The sequence below is a fragment of the Danio aesculapii genome, chromosome 22 (genome assembly GCF_903798145.1).
Source record: "Danio aesculapii chromosome 22, fDanAes4.1, whole genome shotgun sequence".
NCBI classification, from domain to species: Eukaryota; Metazoa; Chordata; class Actinopteri; order Cypriniformes; family Danionidae; genus Danio; species Danio aesculapii.
In genome coordinates this window covers 19,909,626-19,933,436 of record NC_079456.1, presented here as the reverse complement: position 1 = coordinate 19,933,436, position 23,811 = coordinate 19,909,626, and the positions used below count along the sequence as shown (strand labels likewise).

At 35.0% G+C, this 23,811-nt stretch overlaps 2 protein-coding genes across 3 annotated transcripts; both read right to left on the bottom strand.

Moving 5' to 3' along the window:
• Positions 1-4,027: 4,027 nt before the first annotated feature.
• si:dkey-78l4.5 (granzyme-like protein) lies at positions 4,028-8,001 on the bottom strand. Its single transcript, XM_056448150.1, has 5 exons — positions 7,938-8,001; positions 7,701-7,830; positions 7,399-7,543; positions 4,297-4,566; positions 4,028-4,213 (listed from the first exon to the last, which is right to left on the bottom strand). Exons 1-5 carry the CDS (start codon positions 7,999-8,001, stop codon positions 4,055-4,057), a joined length of 768 nt encoding a protein of 255 aa, XP_056304125.1. The 3' UTR covers positions 4,028-4,054.
• Positions 8,002-14,163: 6,162 nt separating this feature from the next.
• LOC130216169 (mast cell protease 1A-like) lies at positions 14,164-23,656 on the bottom strand. Of its 2 annotated transcripts, none has more exons than XM_056448063.1 (5): positions 23,607-23,656; positions 15,066-15,210; positions 14,843-14,978; positions 14,413-14,664; positions 14,164-14,330 (listed from the first exon to the last, which is right to left on the bottom strand). In XM_056448063.1, the coding sequence occupies exons 2-5, from the start codon at positions 15,155-15,157 to the stop codon at positions 14,175-14,177; spliced, it is 636 nt and encodes a 211-aa protein (XP_056304038.1). In that variant the 5' UTR covers positions 15,158-15,210; positions 23,607-23,656; the 3' UTR covers positions 14,164-14,174. The 2 variants fall into 2 exon arrangements, with proteins under 2 accessions (XP_056304038.1, XP_056304037.1); XM_056448062.1 differs by lacking the exon at positions 23,607-23,656 and adding an exon at positions 20,284-20,345.
• Positions 23,657-23,811: the final 155 nt, after the last annotated feature.

Sequence of the window (23,811 nt, the reverse complement as noted above, 5' to 3'; positions counted from 1 at the left end):
CTCGTGGGCCACATTGACATTAAACTTTCGAATTAAGACGGCGGCCACAAACTATCATCCCGCGGGCCGTGAGTTTGAGACCTCACGCATGTAACACGAGAAGCGCATGTGCACGGGATGAATGTTTCTTTTTCTTTTTCTCTGATGCTCGAATTAAGATATTTTTCTGTAATATACAGTGTCACTGTTGACAGAAGAATAAAGCACGAGATGGCAAGCTGTCCTGTATTGTTTTTTTTTTACCTAACTCAACGCGTTACATGTCTTTTACATATATCTGGAATAAGCATGTGTAAGTAGTATGAAACAATCACATATCTTTTGCAATTTTATTATCTGAGGTGAAGAACGCAGGGAATGCGGCCGCATAGAGAGACACTGCATAGAGAGACACTGCAACACTGCTGAAGATTGTGTGTGTTTACAACAGTTTGACTGATAAATATGAATTTGAAGCTAAATTGTTAGCGGTGCCAAACAGCATTTCCCGTAGTTTACATCCTTGCTACAACATACCTTTAATGCTAGACACTGTACATGTCATAGATCAATTTTAACAAATAAAAATGCTTGCAGCTTGTGGCTCACAATCCACAGCTTCTGCTTGTTGGAGCTGCTCCTTTGAGGAGTTTTAGCTGAAGCCAGCACTGAACTGGAAGATATTCTGGAGGTTCTATATATATATTTTATAATTCTCTGGAACATAATTTAAATTAAACTGTAAGCACTTCTCTCTTTGTGTCGTGTCCTTTTAAGCCCAAATACAGAAACAGAAGGAACTCTGTGGAAAAAGAAGCGTTTGGACCAGTGCTGTGCACAGACTCTTAAGTGGGCAGGTGCTCACAGGGCTGGAGCGAGCTGAACTGCCGCTGTAGGCAAAGGATTATGGTGACGGTTGCGAAAATCATGCTATGTGAATCATGCTAAGTGGGGTAGGGAGGTGACGTCCACCCCCTGTGCACGGCCCTGGTTTGGACGGCATTTTAGCTGTCTCTGCTGTAACATTACAGCGCCTCTGGCCACACCCCTTCATTGCACAGGGTGTGCACATGATAAATACACGTAACTTGGAGCGTTTGTCTCATCTCATCAGCCCGGATGTATTTTTTTTCTAGTCCCCAAAGTTCATTCACTGTAGGCTTTGCTAAGCTAACTATGTAAAAGCCAACATCTCCCTTTGCATTGAACTTTGAGCGTCTTACATTCAGATATATTATTCATGTTCACAAAGCTACATTACACATCAACTAAAGTTTAAAATATGATATCGCAGTGGACCACCCCTTTAAACAATGTGGCCAGCATGTATTCAAATTGCACAATCTCTATAAAATTTACATTTTGCAAATTCGTACAAATTGGTTTAGCTGAAAACTTGTAACCTTGGGCTTCCATATTTGGAAAAAAATACAATAAGCTTCAAAAAAGGTAGGAGTCTAAATAAAAAATGAATAATAATAATTTAAAGTGTTGCGTACGATTGTGTATATATTTTTTTTCCTGGTAATTCCAAATAAATGGACAGTCAAGAGATTCTCTATGGTGCTGGCAATCATTGTCCTGAGAATAATGTAACATCGTCCCCAATATTAATTTAAACTTTAACATTATTGTTTATATTTATGTGTTATTAGTACATGGAAAACTTTTAGCAAATTAAAAAAATTATAATAAAAGAAAAGTCTTTCTGATACCACTTGAATGATGAAGAAAAGCACAAGTCCTACTGATAGTTCTACCACAAGAGTTTCTAATTATTGTGTAAAGTTTTCAGGATTGTATTTTACTATAGGGTATATGCACAGCTAGTGTTTCTTTCCATAATGATAAACTTCCGGTGAACGGTTAATGTGACTTTTTTCTATTATATACGGTCTTTTCACAGCATCGATGTTGTAATATAATTAAAACATAATCAGTTAAATAGACTTTGGCATTCATTTATTTGCTCTAGTGTAAAACCAGTGGAAAGCCATTTACACGTATGCGCCCATCAGAATTAGGCTAGCGCAGAAGCTCCATTAATTATACTAGGGTAAAATAAATGTTTATATATTAAAGACATGGCATTAGACATGACATTAATTTAATGCAATGCTTTGATCGAGTACATTTGAATGCCCACTTTATATCGGATATCAGTCAGGCAGTGGAAATCACTGATTTTTAAAGAAAACAGACCTTAAACGCGCCAATTTTGTAACTGAATACAGTTCACCGGAAGTGCTTAACCCAGGTAACTAACAAACTAAAGGTTCTTCCGCATATACCCTATTGCAATATCAGAAATACTGCAACAAAATATACTAACTATCTGTTTATCAGCGTTTCGGCAAATGTTTCTGTGGTTCTAGTTTCCATAAAATTCTATTACGTTTGATGTAAAAACCATTTTCTTCTTTATATTGCTGGCTTATAGAGTTTAGTTCTTACAGTCACGCTGAGCCTTGTGGTGGAGATGTAGTAGTCAATTGACTAGTGGATGTGAAGAACAAACAATGCTGACCTCTGATGGTTAGTTTAAAGAATTGAAGCAAATGACTTTTAGATTATATAATGCAATAATATAAATATTAATATTTTGATATAGTTTTGGAAGTTTCAGTGTTTTAAATAAGTATGCGCAGTATGACATTGAAATTCAGACTGAGGGTAGGAAGTGATTCTTCTACATAGGAATCAGTATCAGAACATCAAGATGTTTTATGTTGTTTATCATTGCTTGAATCGACCAAAATAAGAAATGCCGAACAGCTTTTATAGACTTCCAAACGTTTTTGCTCATGAAGAGGCGAAAGTTCAAGAAACTGGCTGAAAAACGGTAGAAAAGTCAGCATATAATAAACCTTTTTCAATACATCATTGTGTACAAACTTTTTTTTTTGACCGCGATGATTCATTTGACAGCACCGATAAAGATCATATACAGGCCTAGCTACTGTATGTGTATAAGTACAGTATGTTAATATGTTATATAAAAACAGAAACAAACACCAACACACTTATACAAAATCTTTGAGAATATAAATAACGTACGCTGCCATGTAATCGCTGCAATGAAATCTCCATCTAGTTTTGCAATAATCCAAGTCTTAAGCAACCGTAACATTAGCATTGAGATGCGCAGCAGAGGTGAATGTTTGTTGATGGTAAGTTCATCGACCAAGAAATGCAACCTTTGGGACAAAACTAAATGATGATTATTGTTGAGCACTTTTTCGCCCTTACAAAAATAAATAATAATAATGTTGACTATGCGCCCACGCTTTTGTATGCTTTCATCTGTTATTTTATGATGTCTGGAAGATATCCGCATGGGGAAAAAAACTATAGTAACAAACATGGTTTTGAACCACATAGTAAAGTGTATAATGTGTACAACTCTTTTTTTATTTTTTTATGAATGCTACAGAATACTGATAAACTGTTATAAATTCTGTAACGTTAGTGTAAACTCTGGTGCATTGTGATGGTGTATAATTATAGCGTAGAAAACTGAAACCTATTAAATAATTTGTTTACTACACTTGTGTTTTACCACAGCGACAATATGATTACTACAAAAGTTTAAATCGAGTAATTATCTATAGTATTCTTCCGAACGCTATAGTATTTACTATAGTTTTTTTCACGTAACGTAATTATACAGTGTCTACTGCCTCAATGACAGGCAAATATATTTTAGTTTAGTAGAAAACTTGGCCTTCTTTATGATATAAGGATCATGCCCAACATATCTGGTTATTTTCTATGTATATCTCCTTTGAAATATGGTGTAAATCGCAAAAATACGGACTTTCCTCTATATCTCCTATTAATTTTTTTACTTCCTGCCTTCTATCTGAATTTCATAGGTCACCAGATCCATGTGATTGAAAACAACCAATATTTGCTAATGTAAAATGACATGCACTTCTCGTGTCATTTTGTAAAAACTTATGTGTGGTTGTGACAATAACAACACATTGACTGATAGATGCCTGCCATATGATCATTTTATTGAAAGCAAAAATGGTTTATAGGATGTTTATGCAAGAATTCAAGCACATATGTCTTACTTTTGTTTATTAATTGTTTTCCAGATCCAATCATGGTGTGCAGAAATCTTGGTATACACATTAGGAAACAAATGTGAATTACAGAGGTGAGGATTTCCAAAAGACATGATGCCAACAACAGTGTCTTCACAAACCAAAGGACCTCCTGAATCCCCCTATTATGAAACACAAATCAACTCGTCACTGGTGAAACAGGTGTGTACATTAACATTAAGTCTGAATCAGCTTTCATACGTACCTCGCAGGATCCACCATGGCCATACACACACATCATCTTTGAGACTGAGTATTTCACTTTTATGTCATCCCTTTTGTTCCATAGTTTTAAGCATTGCTTGTTTTCTATTGTTTTCACTTCTGTCTCCAAGAGCCGGTCACTTAGTGGGCCATTAGTGTACTGTCTCCCCCAGCCAAAAACACTACACAGAGTGCCTGCTTTGGTGTCTTCTTTTTGTTTGGGCAATGAAGTCATATGAACAGTTTGGCTCAGTTTGATTTTTCTCTCGAGCTGCAGTAATAACAATAATACAAAAAACATTGTTGACGATAATTTAAATGTTTCCTGAAATGAGAAGTCTAGAGTCCCTTGATCATTTCACATGTAAGAGGTTATTGTATTATAAAAACTTTAGGAAATCACTTAAATTTCATTTGACTATGCAAATGATCTTGTAAGTATCTCTCTTTCAACCTCAGAACAGTTTACTCTACCTCACCCTAACCCCTCCTTCCCCTATTTTGCACTAGTATTTATTTATCATCTTACATTTACTAATTACATCTCTCGTTCTACCTCAGAACTGTTCACTTCACCTCACACTACCACCCATCTCATCCCCTATTTTTGCACTACTGTTTATCGTCTACAGTTATTTCTACTGTAACTTGTTGTTTAGTGAGATTTGTATTGTAACAATCTATTTACATGTTTGCACTGAGTGGTGAGATGCACCTAATCTCACTGCACATGTATATAATGTACGTTGTACACTCACTGGCCACTTTATTAGGTACACCTGTCTGACTGCTCGTTAACCCAAATTTCTAATCAGCTAATCATATGGGAGCAGCTCAATGCATTTAGGCATGTAGACATGGTCAATACGATCTATTGCAGTTCTAACCGAGCATCAGAAGGGGAAGAAAGGTGATTTAAGTGACTTTAAATGTGAGATGGTTGTTTGTGCCAGACGGGCTGGTCTCAGTAATTTCAGAAACTGCTGATCTTCTGGGATTTTCACACGCAAGCTTCTCTAGGGTTTACAGAAAATGGTTCGAAAAAGAGAAAATATGCAGTGAGTGGCAGTTCTGTGTGCACAAATGCCTTGTTGATGCCAGAGGTCAGAAGAGAATGGCCAGACTGGTTCCAGTTGATAGAAAGACAACAGTACCTCAAATAACTACTCATTACAACCGAGTGCACTGAATGCATCCAACCTTGAGGCAGATGGGCTACAGCAGCAGAAGACCACACCGGGTGCCGTTCCTGTCAGCTAAGAACAAGAAACTGAGGCTACAATTTGCACAGGCTCACCAAAATTGCACAATAGAAGATTGGAAAAACGCTGTCTGGTCTGAGTCTCGATTTCTGTAGCGACATTAGGATGGTAGGGTCAGAATTTGGCGTCAACAACGTGAAAGCATGGATCCATCTTGCCTTGTATCAACGATTCAGGCTGCTGGTGGTGTAATGGTGTGGGAGATATTTTCTTGGCATACTTGGGCCCATTAGTTCCAACTGAGCCTCGTGTCAACGCCACAGCCTACCTGAGAATTGTTGCTGACCATGTCCATCTCTTTATGACCACAGTGTACCCATCTTCTGATGGCTACTTCCAGCAGGATAATGCGCCATGTCGTAAAGTGCAAATCATCTCAGACTGGTTTCTTGAACATGACAATGAGTTCACTGTACACATCTGACAAATCTGCAGCAACTGCATGATGCTATCATGTCAATATGGACCAAAATCTCTGAGGAATATTTCCAGTAGCTTGTTGAATCTATGCCACAAATGGTTAAAGCAGTTCTGAAGGCTAAAAGGGGGTCCAACCCGGTACTAGTAAGGTGTACCTAATAAAGTGGCTTGTGAGTGTATATGTGTACAGTGACAATAAAAGGCATTATATTCTATTCTAAAAACATCCTCTAAGTATGACCGCAGCCAGGGATTGAAAATTAGTGTGATTTGGGTGTCAAACATCTTTATTTATTCATAGATTATTTTACCATTATTTAACCAGGAAGTCTGAGATTTAAAAGTAGCACTTTATTTTAATGGTCCATTTGAGTATTAGTAGACTGTCTGCTTAATATCTGTTGATACTGCTCCTTCAACAGACATTTAACTGACTATAAGAAACATTGCAAGTACATATCAACTTACACTAACCCTAACCTAACAGTCTACTTATAATCTAAAGAGAATTAGTTGCAATGCAACTTAAATTCAACAAACGGTCCATCAAAATAAAGTGTGACCAATTAAAAATCTCATTTACAAGAGAGAAGGTAACAGCCATACAGCAAAACTATTTTAAAATACATAAACACCACATAACAACATTTCAACAGTCCTCTTAACAAAAATATTCACATGCTTGCAATACCGCTCTCTTTATAATGCCTTTAAATTCAAGTCTTTTTGCTAATTATTCCATATCCAAGGTGCACAATAAGACAATGCTGTTTTACCCAGCTCAGTACAGACTCGGGGTATATTAAAAAGCAAACACTAGGAAGCTGGCAATTCCCAGAGTTTTATTTACCTAAAATAGCTTTATAGATAAAAAATGTAATGTTAATTTAGATCAGTGGACACACATCCATCCTTTCAAACTTTAATCTTAGAAGAAATGCATGGAAAAGCTTTAAATATGTACGATTGTCAGCATTAAAATTGTTCTTCAAAGCCTTTTAAAAATGGTGCGTTCTGATTGGCCGAAGGAAAACAGAAATAGTGTATTTATGGAAAAATTTTCCTAGCATTTTAAGTTGACATCAGAGAACAGTACAAAATTAAAAAGGGGCATTATAGGTATACCCCCCCCCCCCTTCAAATGAAAAAATGAAAATGACCTCATGTTTTAAATCTTTATGTGTTTTTCTGTCTTCTGTTGAACACAAAACAAGATATTCTGAGAAATGCTGGTTGCTGGGGAAAATTATGGAAGTCACTGGGCTCCAGCAACCAGCATTCTTCAAACTATCTTGTGAAAGGTGAGTAAATGATGACAGAACTTTCATTTTGAAATATCCCTTTAATGAGCCTTTTAACCATCCTCCATACGATTAAACTGTAGATTAAATTATAGTCAGTGTCTCTATTTTGTTTATTACCCTCAAAAGCATGATGTCATTCTGGAGAGTTTTCTGAACAAAGTGTGGATGCGTGTGGCAGGACTTCACTCTGATGCGGACAGAACCTTCTTCCTTATTTTTTAGGTCATGTGCACCAACCACAACTGTCAGCTTTTCATCACTGCTGAAAAAAGTTTAATATGATGAACAGTTCTATCAGTTATCAAATGCATTTTGAGCATTTGATGAGAAAATGCAATATAATATTGTTATTTCATTTAAAGCCTCCGTCTGCAATCAGTCGTTACTGCAACTTATATGAATAAAAGCAAAAGTCTTACCTCTTTCGGCAATAAGCCGCAGTGAAGACAAACTCTTCAGAGATGAGGAATCCACCACAGAAATGGTCGTCATTAAATTGAACAGAGACCATGTAAGGTCGAGAGTGAGGTGTTGCTTCATTGCCGTTCACTATACCCACATGAGATTAGAAAGAGAGATAGTGTTAATGGTGTTATTCAGCAGCACATATTGATGAATATTATTTTAAAAGTCTTATGTTGTATAGTCAGTCTCACCAGTCAAGGTCAGGTGTGACGGCAGAGAAACCAGCAGGAGCAGAGAGATGATGATGATGGTCATGATGAAGACTCAGTGAGCTCCTGCTGATGAAACTATAAATATATTTTAAAAGTGGGTGGAGACATTGAGCTGTTGGATTTTTTAGGTGACAGGATGATAAACATTTTTCTTGTTAATAAAGCTTGTGGTATTATTTTAAGATGGTTTGGTCTAGAATAGGTTTTTTCAGTTTTTATGAATGACTTGAGTCGTAAACCCCAAATATGATTATTATTGTGTGAAGCGTTCTTAACAGTAAAAGACGACTGTACGTTTTTCTTGTAAAGTATCCCAGTTTAAATTGTAAAAATAATATAATAAATGACTCTGAAATATTAAATAGGGATGCACCAAATGTTTGGCTACTTAAATAATTTGTCTGAAAAAACAAACACTTTCAGTGTTAAGCTAAACAAATGAAAAGACTAAGAATAGTTTTTACCAAACAATGATTTTGGTGACGCAGGCAAAAAGCAACCAGCATGGAGAATGAGAAGCGAACACTTTGTAAACATGCTGGCAACATGTGGAAGCATTTAAGAAATCTGAGAGAAACACATAATTTGCATTTTACAAACACTAAATTAAAAAGTTTACTAAATCTATTTGCTGTATCTTCAAAAATGTAAACAATTGTATTTTTATCAACTTGACGTCCGCTGAAAAGGGATTCATTCATTCATTTTCTTTTTGGCTTAGTCCCTTTATTAATCCGGGGTCGCCACAGCGGAATGAACCGCCAACTTATCCAGCACATTTTTACGAAGTGGATGCCTTTCCAGCCGCAACCCATCTCTGGGAAACATCCACACACACTCATTCACACTCATACACTATGGACAATTTTTGCTTACCCAATTCACCTGTACTGCATGTCTTTGGACTGTGGGGGAAGCCAGAGCACCCGGAGGAAACCCACGCGAATGCAGGGAGAACATGCAAACTCCACACAGAAATGCTGATGAGACGACAGCACTAGCTACTGCGCCACTACGTTGCCACAAAAAGGGATTCAGTTGTTTAAAAGGGTTTAATTGTTGGAGGCCAAAATCAAAACTGATTTTAAATTAATTGCACTCTCTCAGAAATAAAGGTACGCAAGCTGTCACTGTGGTGGTACCTTTTCAAAAGGTACACATTTGTACTTAAAGGGTCCATATTGGTACCTCAAAAGTATATATTAGTACCTAAATATTTTAAGAGGAACACTTATGTACTTTTTAGGTACTAATATGTACCCTTGAAGTATTACTGTAGGTACAAATTTCTACATTTTGAAAAGGTACCTCCCTAGTAAGAGGTCATGTACCTTTATTTCTGAGAGTGCACAGCCCATACTATCATGGTTTCAGCTGCATTCATTCTTCCATGGCAGGTCGCCACACCAAAATTAATTCCCGCAACAGCCACATTACAGCTTCTCATTCAAAACCTTCAGTTGTTGCGTTTTTTTGTTTATAGCAGGTTATAATCGCACCAATTTTCTGCGAATTTTTCTGTAATCGTAGTAGTGCTGTGCGTTATTTGTTTAACCCTTTAAAGCTACATGCAGTTTGACTGACAGGGCTGCACGATGCATGAGGCCAGAGAACATGACGTATCTTTCAGTTATGATGAACACAGTTTCCATAATTATACTTTGCTTATAGATAATGGTCTATGGCTATGCATACAATGACTTTATCTTGCTGGAGTTTATGGCCATTTCACTTTTACTTCAGGATGCATCAATGCCGTTCTGTAGGTCTATAGGAGACATTTATAAATATTCCTAGCAAACAAATAAATGTTGGAGACATACTCGGTACATAAACGCACTAAATCGCACTTCAGCAGAGTTTAAGAGCGCACAAGAAAATCTACGCTTGACTAGCAAATATTTGAGATGGTGAAACAATGCATGAACAGAGGAAATCGTCGTGCAAGCACAGAGATTTGCACGCTCGTATTACATAATTGTGATTTTGACTGTGCTCTAGGCATGGGCCGGTATAAGATTCTGAAAGTATGATAACCTTGGATAAAAATATCACGGTTTTACGGTATTGTGAATAATGAAAAACAACAACTTTTTCCCCATTGAGCACAATATATTTTACTTTAAGAAGCATTTAAATATTTTGGACCAGTAGCTTTTGATGTGAAGGTTCCTTCTCTGCTGAAGATACTGTTGCCCTAAAAAACAAAATAAAATAGTTGTGGAAAACATGAAAAAAAATGACAAACAAAAAAAAAAAAACTTACATATACCTTAGAAACGGTATTATAGAAAACTTTGGCGGTTTTAAAACCTTGACTTTTGCAAACCGCGGTATACCTTGAAACCGGTAAACATCCCATGCCTACTGTGGTCATGATATTTGTCATTGAAATAACACCAGGTAGTTGGGAGATCTGTGTAAAAGGCTTGCCACTACAACTGGAACAAGTTCTAGAGGAAACACTGACTATTATTATGATAGACATAACATAACTGTACCAAACTAATTTTATACTATTAATACATCTGAAATAATTTATTTATTTAAATGTTAGAGCATAATAAATTTTTATAAATATTATTATTCATTCATTTATCTATTATTTTATAGCTTATATTTGCTTATTGTACTGATGTGTGCTTATTTGTTCTAATAAAATACTTATGTAATTGATTTATTAATTTACAGTTTCAATATAATTTCAAATATGTATCCGTTTGTACTCTAATTACAAATTTTTGTTCATTTGTTTAAGAATTGTGTTATTTCTCAATGTTAGATGTTTATTAGAATATTATTTGATATTGCTGCAATGATTGGTTTAAAAGGGATAATATATTAAACATAATTGTTTTCTATTTCTTTTATAAGTCGCTCTTATGTATTTATCTTAAATAAATGTTTGCTTATTTATTCATTTATTTATTTATTTTACTCCATTTTAGTACTTTTTTTTTGTTGCTCCAGACATTTTGCAGCCACCAGTTTAAAAACACTTGGTCTAGAGGTATACATACATACGCATGTGTTTGATTGATTGATTGCTCGATCAATCGATTGAGCCTAACTGAGATGGATTCTTTGCACAGCCTAGGATTATTTGAAATGTTTACCTCCGGTCGGTTTGAGTAGAAGTTTCATAAACCAGAAATGCCACACATTATTTAAAACTCAATTTAGAAAATGGTTGATAATTGCATTCCTGAAGTATTTCTAAATAAAAAAAGGCCTGATCTATCTTTATCTTTAAAAGCCCAAAATGTCCTTTTTTAACTGTTTGTATTGGATCAATTTTACGGAGCGGCTCCCGTACACGTCTCACTCTCCCAACTGCATACCGGAAGTCCAGGATGATTTTTTTTCAATTAATTTCCTTACTGCGTGTGGTCACGTGACCCCGCTCTGTTAAAGGATGTGGCTGATTTCTACTTCTGTAGCCACTCTGCAGCCATATCTGGTCAAGAAGGACGATGGACCCATTCTTGAGACTTACTTTGCACCACATTGACGATGATTAGAAGCTGCGCCAGAGATGCTTTGAGACGGCATATTTTCCATTATATTAAAATTATTATTTACATTTAAATATTTGATTATAGAAGATGCAGGATATGCACTGTTTAAAATATTATTTAAAGAAAATACAAGAGTTATTTTATTTAGAAGAGATACTGCGTTTTTTCTACTTTAATATGAAAAACACTGAAAATATTGTCTTTTTTTTTTCCATAAGTTATTTATTTTCACTTTTTTTATACTGTTCGTTGTTCAACATTGATGTTTAATAGATAACCATAGTTGGTAGATGGTAGTGTGCGTTTCTTTCAATTATTTTAAAATTAAGTAATGCACCCTTCATTCAGAAATCTCTCACTTGTAATACTGTACAAAACCTGTCAGTGAACTATGAGGGCAAAAAACTAAATAAAATAAACAAATAAATAAAAAATCATTAATCGTAATCGAGTTAAAATGTTCATTTAATCGAGATTTAGATTTTAGGCCAAATCGCCCAGCCCTAATGTAAGTACACAAATCTGTAAAATAAATAACACTATTGCAGTGGACTTTGGATATTTTAATCTTAAGTATTGTGCCTTTAAGAAACTCAATTTTCTTTACCATTTTAATAGCCCAGCCCCCCAACCCCCCTTCAAAGATAAAAAGATTAAAAAATTCCCAAGCTAGATGTTTACAAGGAAACAATCACAGTGGTTTTAGTCCACAAAACGATTTTGTAGAGTAGGCAAAACACATGAAATGTTTCCCTTTTTTGGCTGAAAACGTTGTCGTGTTAATGACCCCTTACTTGCCACACAGGCAGACACACACAAACATCTTTGTGTGGCATCAGAAAAACTGCTACGTTGTGATTTAGACATCAAATGTGGCATCAGATGTGGTCAGCAGGAGCAGAGAGATGATGCTCATGGTTAAGATAATCAGTGAAAACTATCAAAAATTCGCAGGTTGGTGGAAACTTTAAGCTGTGGTTTAAGAATGTGATATAAGTAACACGATGGGGAAAATTCTTGTTAAACTTGTGGTGTTATTTTCACATCACACATGTTTCAGAGTGAATGTATTAACTATTAACTCAGCATCAGCAATTAGTTGTTTGATTAAATAAGCACACACCGTATGTGTCGATCAAAACTCAATTCCTGGAGGGCCACAGCTCTGGACAGTTTAGCTCCAACCACCTTTAACTCACACCGGCTTAATTGTGTAGTAGTATTGAACACCTTGATTAGTTGGATCAGCTGTGTTTGATTAGGGTTAGAGCAAAACTATGCAGACCTGCGGCCCTCTAGGTATCGAGTTTGAGACCTATGGTGTGGATCAGGGGTCTCAAACTCACAGCCCGCGGGCCATTTATGTCCCACCCTACTTCTCCCTCCGACCCGCAACTAACATCAAAAATATAATGAGATTCGCCCCCCCCCCCCCCCCCCCCCCCCCCCCCAAAATATGTTTTTGTATCACTATCATTGTTGTGCTGTCACGTATAGCCACTTGTGGTTTTGACCCCCCCCCCCACCTATTGGACGTTTAAAGTACTGCACTATATTACACTGTATTTCAGTTATACTTTTGTTTTTTCTCAGCTTAACGCACATACAGATCATTTCTGTAGCTGATTTAAACGTTGAAATAAATGTGCATAAGTGCTCAATTTTTACTAAAGCTCTATTTTCGTAAATATTCAAGGGTCATTTGATTATTATCAGCTTTATGCCACCTGTATTTTGTAGAACAAAAACTTTTTCATAGCTTACACATTTTGCTAGAGGTGTAACAAATATGCTAATTTTGCTAATATTCGATTCAAATGGTCTCATTTAATAGATTTTCCTCATATGCCTATTGAGATTTCTATGAAAACTGTGTACATTTTACTGCTGGATGAATTAAACATGTTAAAACAAATGTGAATATATACTTACTTTTTCCCTCCTTTGTTGTAGTTTTACAAAAAAAAAAAAAAAATACTGACAATCGCCAGTAAAGTTACCCAAACTGTTTCTGCTGTTCTTACCCTTTCTGTTAAACCTTTGGTAAAGCAACAATTGGTTGGGACAATGATAATAATAATAATTATTATTATTCTATTATGACTATTTAGATGTCAAAATGCTAATTTAAACAGCCACAGATATATTTCAGCAGTTTCAACTTGCTGATTTGTGACAAGTAATGATTGAATTATAAACATCATGTCTGTTGTCTAAGATGCACCAACTACATCACTATTTTCTTGTGCTTGAATGTTAAAACAGCCCTCCTTTGAATTGTCAGTCACTGAAATGGCCCCCTACCAATTTGAGTTTGAGACCCCTGATGTAGATGCATAGTGCACTGCCTGTAGACACAATTAGGTTAATCTTTTATTTTATCTACTTATCTAATCTACTGGTTTGAGTATTTACAACTACCATCTCTAAGGTTTGCCTAAAATAGACTGAAAAGAAAATGTCTAATAAGATGCAGATCTGTCAATGAAAATCTCTATATATATTCATTAATCCAAGTATTTTTTTAAAGATTTTCCACCTTTGCATGTAGATATGAACTGTACTTGTAAACTGGCCAGGTAAATTGATGTGAAATGCCTTGAATACTGCAGTTATGAATGATGTTTGTTTGAGACAATGAAGAAACCTGATCTGATTAATGATTTATTGAAGATCTTCCTTTTTTATTTTTATGAAATCACACATTTCCAATTACTTTGCGAATCCATGGAAGATATGCTGAAATCCTAGTATACACATTAGGAAGCAAACGTGAATTACAGAGATAAGGGTCACCGTAAGATGTGACTCCAACAGCAGTGTTATTACAAACCAAAGGACCTCCTGAATCCCCCTGTTAAAAACACAGATCAACACGTCACTAGTGAAATTAGTTCAAACATTAACATAAAGTCTGAATCATTTTTCATACATACATTGCAGGATCCGCCATGACCATAAGCACAGATCATCTTTGAGGCCTTGTAACCAGATTCCCATCTGTTTTTACACTCTGCATCATTCACTATTCTTGTGTTTGCTTCCATTAGACGATACGGCTTTGGGCCATTTTTCCACAGTCTTCCCCAACCAGCAACACTACAGAGAGTATCTGCTTTAACATCTTCTCCTTTCTTTGGTAATGATATCAGTCCAACATTCTTGCTCAGTGTGACATTTGTCATTAGCTGTAATGCAAAAACACAATTATTATTAACACACAAACTTAATTTATTATAAAACTATACACTGATTTTACTGTTGTTTTATAGGTTAGTACGAAAACCCTAAAAGTAAATTGAATAAAACTCCGATAGAAATTCAAACAGAAATTTGTGCTAGCTTAAAAGTAATAAAAGTTGATACTTTTAATAGCATGATGTCATTCCGATAAGGATTCTGTTTATATTTTGCCCTGATGCAGCGATTCACTCTTAAACGATCCAAACACTTGCTCTCGTTCAAACTATGGGCTCCAACCACAACCGTCAGAACCTCACCTCTGTTAAAAGAACGTATAGTAAATGTGTGTTTAGGATTGGACCACAGTCACTTCAGCATTGCAGTTCACACTAAACAAAATGCTTACTCATTCCAGCAATGTGCAGCAGTCAAGACAAACTGTTCAGTAATGAGGAATCCACCACAGATATGACTGTCATTCAACTGAATAGAAACCATGTAAGGTCTGGAGTGAGGTTCTGCTTCCCTGCCGTCCACTATTCCCTCATGAGCTGAGAGAGAAAGAGAAATAACATCAAAAAGTAAATACTCAGATAAAAGTAACCTACTCCGCATATGCCAATGAAGCATTCCATTTTCACTGTCACACATGACTGAAATGAATATAATTAGTAATGTTAGCATTTAAAGTGCAGTAAATGGTTAAACATTTCTTTGTTTTCCTTGGACCTCTGGTTATTATATAAACGGCTGTCTTGATGTTAAGGTTATAATATTTGGCATTTTTCATTAATTATAATTTTTATTTTGTTTAGTCTTTTTGTTTTCAAATTCAGTTATTTTTAATCAGATTTAGGTAGATTTTCTACTTTTTATTAGTTTCAACATGTTGAAATTGCTTAGTTTTAGTTTAGTTTTTATAAGTTTCAGTATTAGTTTTAGTTTTTTGTTTGCTGTTTTTTTTTTTATTAGGATATTTGTTAGGATACCTGTCAACATTGGGATGTGAAAATAAGGGATATGCCCACCATAATAAGGCATCCCCTAAATCTGTTTTTCTGGAGCTGTTTCATTGTAAATAAACAGTTAGTAATATGTCTTATTATTATTGTTTACAAAAGGAAAAATAAATAGTATACATTAGCAGCAAATAAATTAGAAAACAGTTCATCTTATTAAAATTAATAACTATTATAAAGAAAAAGAATCAAGTTATTAAATCTCATGAATCTTTTCTTTACTGTATAACTTATATATTCTTATTAAAAGGCAATGAATGAATCTCTCATTTATTTGGATTTTTCGTTTGATTACATTAACAGAAATGCACACATCTAACATTAGAATGAAAGCATTCGATTGCTTTCTTGACTTTTTATGCTCTTTTGGGACAAATAAGTTTTTTTTTTTTTTTTTTTTAACAATTATTTTGTTTGCATTACTATTTTTGTAGCAACTGTAATTACCACAAATTACCAGTACTTTATGGTTTAAAAACACAATATAACAATATAAAAACAATATCCCAGGTAGCAAAGAATTCTGGCACAGCAGGCGTTTATCCGGCACTGGCATACAGCATGTGGGCCAAACTTGGCCTGGGTTTGGCAGAGGTGGCACCGTCTTTAAGGTGGCAAACAATACTCTGGCCAAAAGTAAAATGTAGTATTTGGCCCAGATGTTAATACTTGATATGTGGGCCATGTAAGTTTGGCCTGTTCTGACCCACATTTAAAATACATTTTTGTTATTTTAAAATAAAGAAAAAAATTCTACCAATCAGGTCGCTTTGAGAAAAAAGCTCACTCATAGCAAGCCTAAAGTGCAATGATTTATGGCTTTATCATTTTCATTGCAGTCGTGACACACCAACATATCTGGCCCATTTTAGGCTCAGTTATGGGTTACTAACTCGGCTGAGACTTGGCCCAGATATGGTCCGTGTTTGGCCCTTGTCTGGAAGCCAGATATGGTCCAGTCATGTGCCGTAATTCACTGCGGCATGTGGGCCAAGCAAAAGCTGATTGTGTGGGCCAGAGCTGGGCCAGAGATATTTTGCTATGTGGGATATTACTTACTATAAATTTGATACTATAAAGTATATATCTCTGAAAAATGTTTTAGCATTGCCAGCAAACGAGTATCTGCTATTGACTGTCAGATAATAATGATTGATCGACTGATAGAAAACTGCTCAGTCTATTATATTGAATGGCGATCGGAAACAATGTTCCCCATTCGCCTCTCTTGATCGCCATATTTGTGAAACAGTATTCATTGACAATATATATATACAAATGTATTGATGACGATGTCCGAAAATATGTTAATAACATTAACATCCGCTGTTAACATATATGGTTTGCCTAGATTGTGTGTGCCTGAAACGTGTGTGGTTCTGCGGACCTGCAGCTGGATATTATTGGGAAATCCTGCCATTTTTATATTTATTTCGAAGTGTTTCATGCCTAAAACAGCGAAAGCACAGAACAGAATCGCATTTAAGCGCAAGGGGCATACCCTGGTTGTTCGGCGGTATTCGGCATATAGAGAGGATCAGCTCTTTAATATTCATTGCCACGCTTCAGAGAAAGACAAAAAATGGGGGAAATACAGGAAAATACCTTTACGGGATGATAGCGGAATAGAGCTGTAAAATACGTGAGAATCCCAGGAAAATGGGAGGGTTGACAGGTATGGTTAGGTGCAAGATTCAGAATCATCAGAATAAATATTGTATAATAAAAACTCAAGCAAAGATAGGCAACATTTTTTTGACACATGAACACTACCATCTACCACTAACATCTACTCATCCTCAAATTTGAATACAACAGCTCACAAGAGAGCAGCCTTGGAAGGCTGCTGGGAAGTTAAGATCTTTTCTGTGAATCTGATCTTTGGGTTAGGGTTAGGGTTAAAATTCTTCGTCAGTTCTGTGTTGAGTTTGCACTCAACACACCAAAATATGTAGTCAGCAATCACAATTTAGTCAGGTAAAGCATCATCATGATCTGATAAGTTTCTTACGATTACGTTTTGCAACCCAACTAAAGCATGATTCGCTTATTTAAACTCCATTACGATTTTCTGTTAGGAAATAACCTTACGTTTCGCCAGATCCTCTCATTTAAGCCCTCGGTTTACCCTCGCTGCAGTTGTTCAAGTTTAGTTCAGTCACAGCAGGCTGTCATGTACTGTTTGTGTTCGGTTCACTGAATCACGCATGCACATCATTATTATGCACTGCTTCTCAAGTCTGATCTCTGTGTAGTGTTCTAATAACTGAATAACTCAGTATACTGTTTATTGGTTTATTTCGAGTCATAGGGGGAATCAGGCAGGTAAAAAGTAAGTAGTTTGTGGATAAGTGATTAATGTTACTGGAGACATAAATCGTTTCAAATGATTCAGTTTGATTTGGTGAATTAGTTCCCTTAGAAGATCCGGTTAAAAAGAATGATTTGTTCGCAATCGCGATCACTAATACAGAAATAAAACCCATTATTGGGCACAAATGTGTTAAATTAATACTTTTACGTGTCTGCTCGATTCGTATTTAATGCTGTCACCGTGCTGCTGTCATGTCCAGCCATTGTTTTTGTCATGGAAAAAGCACAGAGGATGACTGGAGGAGGACCGGCTTGATCTGCCCAATGACATCAGATTTGAGGTGCCGTGCCGTACCTGGCAGTACAAAATAAATAGGGTTGCTTCTAAAAGGCTTACAGTATATTAAATACATTTACAAAGACAAAACCAAAGTACTTTTTGCTATAATTTGTTAGTTTCAGATAGTTTTGTATGCACACAATACAGTTTCAGTTAGTTCTACTTTTTTTTATTAAAAAAACTCTTGTTTTGATTTTTGTTTCAGTTAACGAAAATGTTTTTTTTAATGCTAGTTTTCTCTTTTTTTTTGTTCATTTTCAATAACTATAATAACTTTGCTCATATTTTTTAACCAAATTGCCTATGGTGTGTCTTTTACTGTAAATTAAAAGAAAATTGTAGAATCGATAATAATACCTTAGGCCTAATTTTACAACTTGATATATTTTGTCACTGAAAATCATGTCCTCTGGTATGACAATATATGCTCATTTTAAATTTCACTGAAAACTTTAATTAGTTGGAGGACCCTGTTCAAGATCATGTGACTGAAGCCTCAGTGTATGTGGTACTTCAAAAAATATAGTACTTCAAAAGTTAAGAATTCTCCAAAATGTATTTATTTGCACTGAAAATCATCTTTAAAGAGAGCTGTGTTTCTTACCATCTCTGCAGAAGTGTAGTTTGGGTGGGTTGATTAATTAAATTTCACTATATTTTCATTGCACTGCTAACACCTTTTTTTTTTGCAGTTCTTTTTTAAAACATAAAATCAAAGACTAAAATTATTTATCCATAAAGAAATGAATGTTCAAAATAGAGGCAACACTTTACAGTATTTATTTATCTTTGTTAATGTTAGTTAATGAAATTAGATTGTTAGAACTAACAATGTAACAATGAAATTACGTTGTTAGTTCATGTTAACTCACAGTGCATTAAAGGGCACCTATGATGAAAATCATCTTTTGGGAGCTGTTTGGACAGAACTGTGTGTAGGTATAGTGTGTCCACAGTCATATTGTTGTGATATAAACACAAGTGTCTTATTTTTTTTTCTTGACGTTAAAATAGGATCCAAATCCCTCCCATTTTGAGGCCGACCGCAACGTGACGCACCGAATTGATTGACATCTGCGGATTAACATGTCTCTTTTGTAACTCTCTGAAGCCTCCTGTGAGGCCCATGACTTGCAACTGTTAAGTTCATTCATTCATTCATTCATTCATTTATTTTCCTTCGGCTTAGTCCCTTTATTCATCACGGGTCACCACAGTGAAATCAACTGCCAACTTATCTAACATATGTTTTACACAGCGGATGCCCTTCTAGCCGCAACCCAGTACTGGGAAACACCCATACACTCTCACATTCACACATACACTGCGGCAAATTAAGTTTATTCAATTCACCTATAATGCATGTCTTTGGACTGTGGGGTAAACCGGAGCACCCAGAGGAAACCCACACCAACAAGGGAAGTACATGCAAACTCCACATAGAAATGCCAACTGGTCCAGCCAGGACTCAAACCAGTGACCTTCTTGCTGTGAGGTGACAGTGCTAACCACGGAGCAACTGTGCCACCACCTGTTAAGTTTTGTCTCTAAACTTTTGACTCATTTAACTTTTTGGAACGACTATAAAATTGCTACCTTTTGTTGTTCTTTGGTTATTGAAAATATCCAACAAATTTGAGAAGTCATGGAAAAAAAACTTTCATATAAAATAAAAAGCACTGCATAAAGATAAATAGCTCTCACACTATTTCTATATTATTAAGAGATGCTTTTAATTTGGTTACACCATAGGACATATTTTAGATACATTTTAGGTACAATTCAGGAAAAATGTAAAAAAAAAAAAAAAAAAAAGAAAACAGTGAAAGAACTGATAAAGAGGGTTTCCCCTATGTTTTCTCAAACATCAGACTTCAGACTACGTAAATGAAACATTTTTTTCTTCAAAATTTTGCCAACCATCCATATTAATCTGTTAAAGTCAGTCTCACCAGTGATGGTCATGTAAGGCAGGAGAGAAACCAGCAGGAGCAATGAGATTATGATGGTCATGATGAAGACAGTCAGTGACCTCTTAATGATAAAACCATTTAAATGTACATTAAAGGTGGGAGGAGACACTGGAGAGATTCCTGTTAAGCTTGTGGTGTCAGTAACACTGATAGTGTGAAGATATTATTAGTGTTATTCTTTGCACCATCTATTAAACAGGTTAGGGTGTGAGTAAACATTTCCATTTGTTACTTTAAATGTACGCTAGTCATTGAGTTTCGGTCTTTTTCTTTTTTGTACCTTGAGAAACCCATTTTATTTTAAGAGTTCTAGAGAAGAAGAAGTAGAGTGTATTTTGAAAGTAGAGGAGATAAGATTTGATTGGCTGCTATTGTAGTCTAGTGTAGTCATTGTGAAACTCATCACACCTACTGAAGACCTTTTGCTGTAGAGCCTCTCTCACATTGATATTCTAACTAAATGAACTTAAAAAACATTTATTAGTAAAGCCCACATTTAACTTTACAGAATAAATTAGTGATCCTTCAGATCCTGTAGGTCAGTAAGTACAGTTTACCGCTGAACATCTCATTTTGTTGGGGTAAAATAACACCGAAATCGAAACATTGATTCTTCAATCTCCTCCTGAAACTCAGACGGTCTGCTGAGAGAAGTTGTCAGTCACAACTATCAATCATAACGACAGCCCCAGCTTTGGCTTGAATCTATCTATCTATCTATCTATCTATCTATCTATCTATCTATCTATCTATCTATCTATCTATCTATCTATCTATCTATCTATCTATCTATCTATCTATCTATCTATCTATCTATCTATCTATCTATCTATCTATCTATCTATCTATCTATCTATCTATCTATCTATCTATCTAATGAGAAAAGACATCTACTGATACTGATTACATCTACAATAATAAAAGAAGACGCTTCAATCCCAGTTTGTGGATGTTAAATCAGGTTTATTTTGTACATTAACATAGCAGATATCCATACAGTGGTGGATATCAACGTGTATCCTGTCACATTTGCCATGCAAAAACGATGCAAATTTAAAGTGCGTGTTGTATGTGTGTGTTCCCGTTGTGTGCTTGTGTATGTGTAAACTTTGGAATGACATTGGGTGTGACTCATCGTTGCAGAAAGGCTTGAATTAACTCCACAACAAATACATCAAATAATAATCATTGGGAAAGTTCTTACTGTAGTATTTCTCACAAACGTTACGTGAAATCGCCTTCCTTCATGTCTGTCACTGTGCTGTTTATCTGACGCAGCCGACACGGAGATTGAGGCACACTCTGACAGGCACATGGGAATGGTGGATGGGGAAAACTAGCAGTAAAGGCACAGGCAATGAAAAAAGCGGCACTGTGTTTAGATCGGAAAATTTCAGAATTCTGAAAGGTATAATAAATAATCTGATTGGTGTTTTGAGCTGAAACTTTACAGACACTTTCTGGAGACACAAAAGACTTATCTTAAATCTTGAAAAAGGGTAAAATAGGTGCCCTTTAACTAAAGTTAACAAGCATGCATTCTGCATAATGCATTAGTAAATGTTAAACAGTGATTAATAAATGCTGTACAAACATTTTTCATTATTAGTTTGTTAGTAAATATGTTAACTAACATTAATGAAAACTTATTGTAAAGTGTGAGCAAAATAGCTTTACAGAAAGTTTACAGGGACGTCTGATAGGTTGTAGGTTAGGTTTAGATTAGATTTCTTTTCTTACTTAAATACTAAAATATACTAAAATATTAAACCAAGAAGCATTCTCTAGACAAGCAAAAAATATTGTCTTGTTTTAAAAAATATGTCAAAATTAACTGAGTTCCTTAAAACAAGCAAATTATTCAATATTTAAGATGTTTTATATATTTGAACTAACTAGAAACAAGACAAAAAGTCTAAGTAAGAATATATGTGTATACAGTATACGGTATGTACGGTATATATATATATATATATATATATATATATATATATATATATATATATATATATATATATATATATGTATATGTATATATGTATATATATATATATATATATATATATATATGTATATGTGTATGTATGTGTATATATATATAAATATATATATATATATATATATATATATATATATATATATATATATATATATATATATATATATAAATATATACACATTTTTTGGGGGGGGAAAAGCACTCAAAAATCGATTTAGACTGATAGAAAGTCAACATTTGTTGATGTCTCTGAACATACAGGGGCGGATGAATGACTTAACCATTAGGCAAAGGTAGGCGATTGCCCTAAGCCCTGAGATACCTAGACCCCCATCCCACCAACACTACTAGATAAGGGTAAACGATAGCTAATTCCCAGTAGAAATGGTAACCTACTCTATCTTGATTCACTGTTTAGATGCGCTAGAAGTACGCTGAGGACATTTGCTGGTTACAAGTGGCAACTACAACAAGATTAACAAAATCTGAAACATATTCATGTTTCATTCCTTGCACATTATAACATGAATTAAGGATAAATTGTTATTGTTCGCTGATCATTAGTAAAACAGAAAATTCCCTGTGATATCAAAGTGCAATCACATTCTATTTTAAGGAGTTTGTAAATTTAGTTTATTAATTTGTTATTTGTGAACTATAATCTAGAAAATCTGAGAAAACTATTTTGTAAAAATAAATTGTTTAACTCAAAAGAAGATATTTTAAAGAATGCTTGTAGCCAGAACCCATTGTCTTCTATGGTAATTTTTTTTCCTGCTATGAAACTGGATGCCATCAACTAGCATTCTTCAGAACATCTTCTTTTGTGTTCAACAGTAGAAAGAAAAGGATAAAAGTTTAAAACCACACGAGGGAGAATAAAGGATGAGGTAATATCCAATTTTGGGTAAACCTTCCATTTAATACTTGTAGGGCTTAACTATTACAAGCGATGAAAGAATCCAGACTGACCTCTTGTGGTGAGTTTAGCTAATTACATTATTTTATTTAGTACAAAATCAAAGTTAATGCTACATTCTAATGTGTTGTTTTCATGTTAAAAATCCTTCAGGGATTATATTATATTATAATATAATATTAAATATGTATTTAAGCCAAACGCTTGAAAAGCTTTTATCGTGTATCCCTGAAAATATTGGGCTGGATCGCCTTTATTTAATTACCCTAATTAAACAAAGATAAACCAGGATCCTCCCTTCGCTATATTTCTTAGCTAGAGTTTGGTTAAAGGATCATCTTTATAATGTTTTTGCAAAAAGAATAAATTAGATTCATACTTTACCACTCAGGGTAACTTAATGGGTTCTGGAAAATGAAGTCAATGTCCACTCTATTGAAGATAAGTAATAAAATACACTTTTATTAATAAAATAAAATCCAATGAAAAAGTAGAATAAACAAAAGACAAATAACAGAAAACAAAATCCTTACTTTATCCTCCGTTGAGGATAAAGGGTAACCAACCTCAGCATAGAGAATTCAGAAAG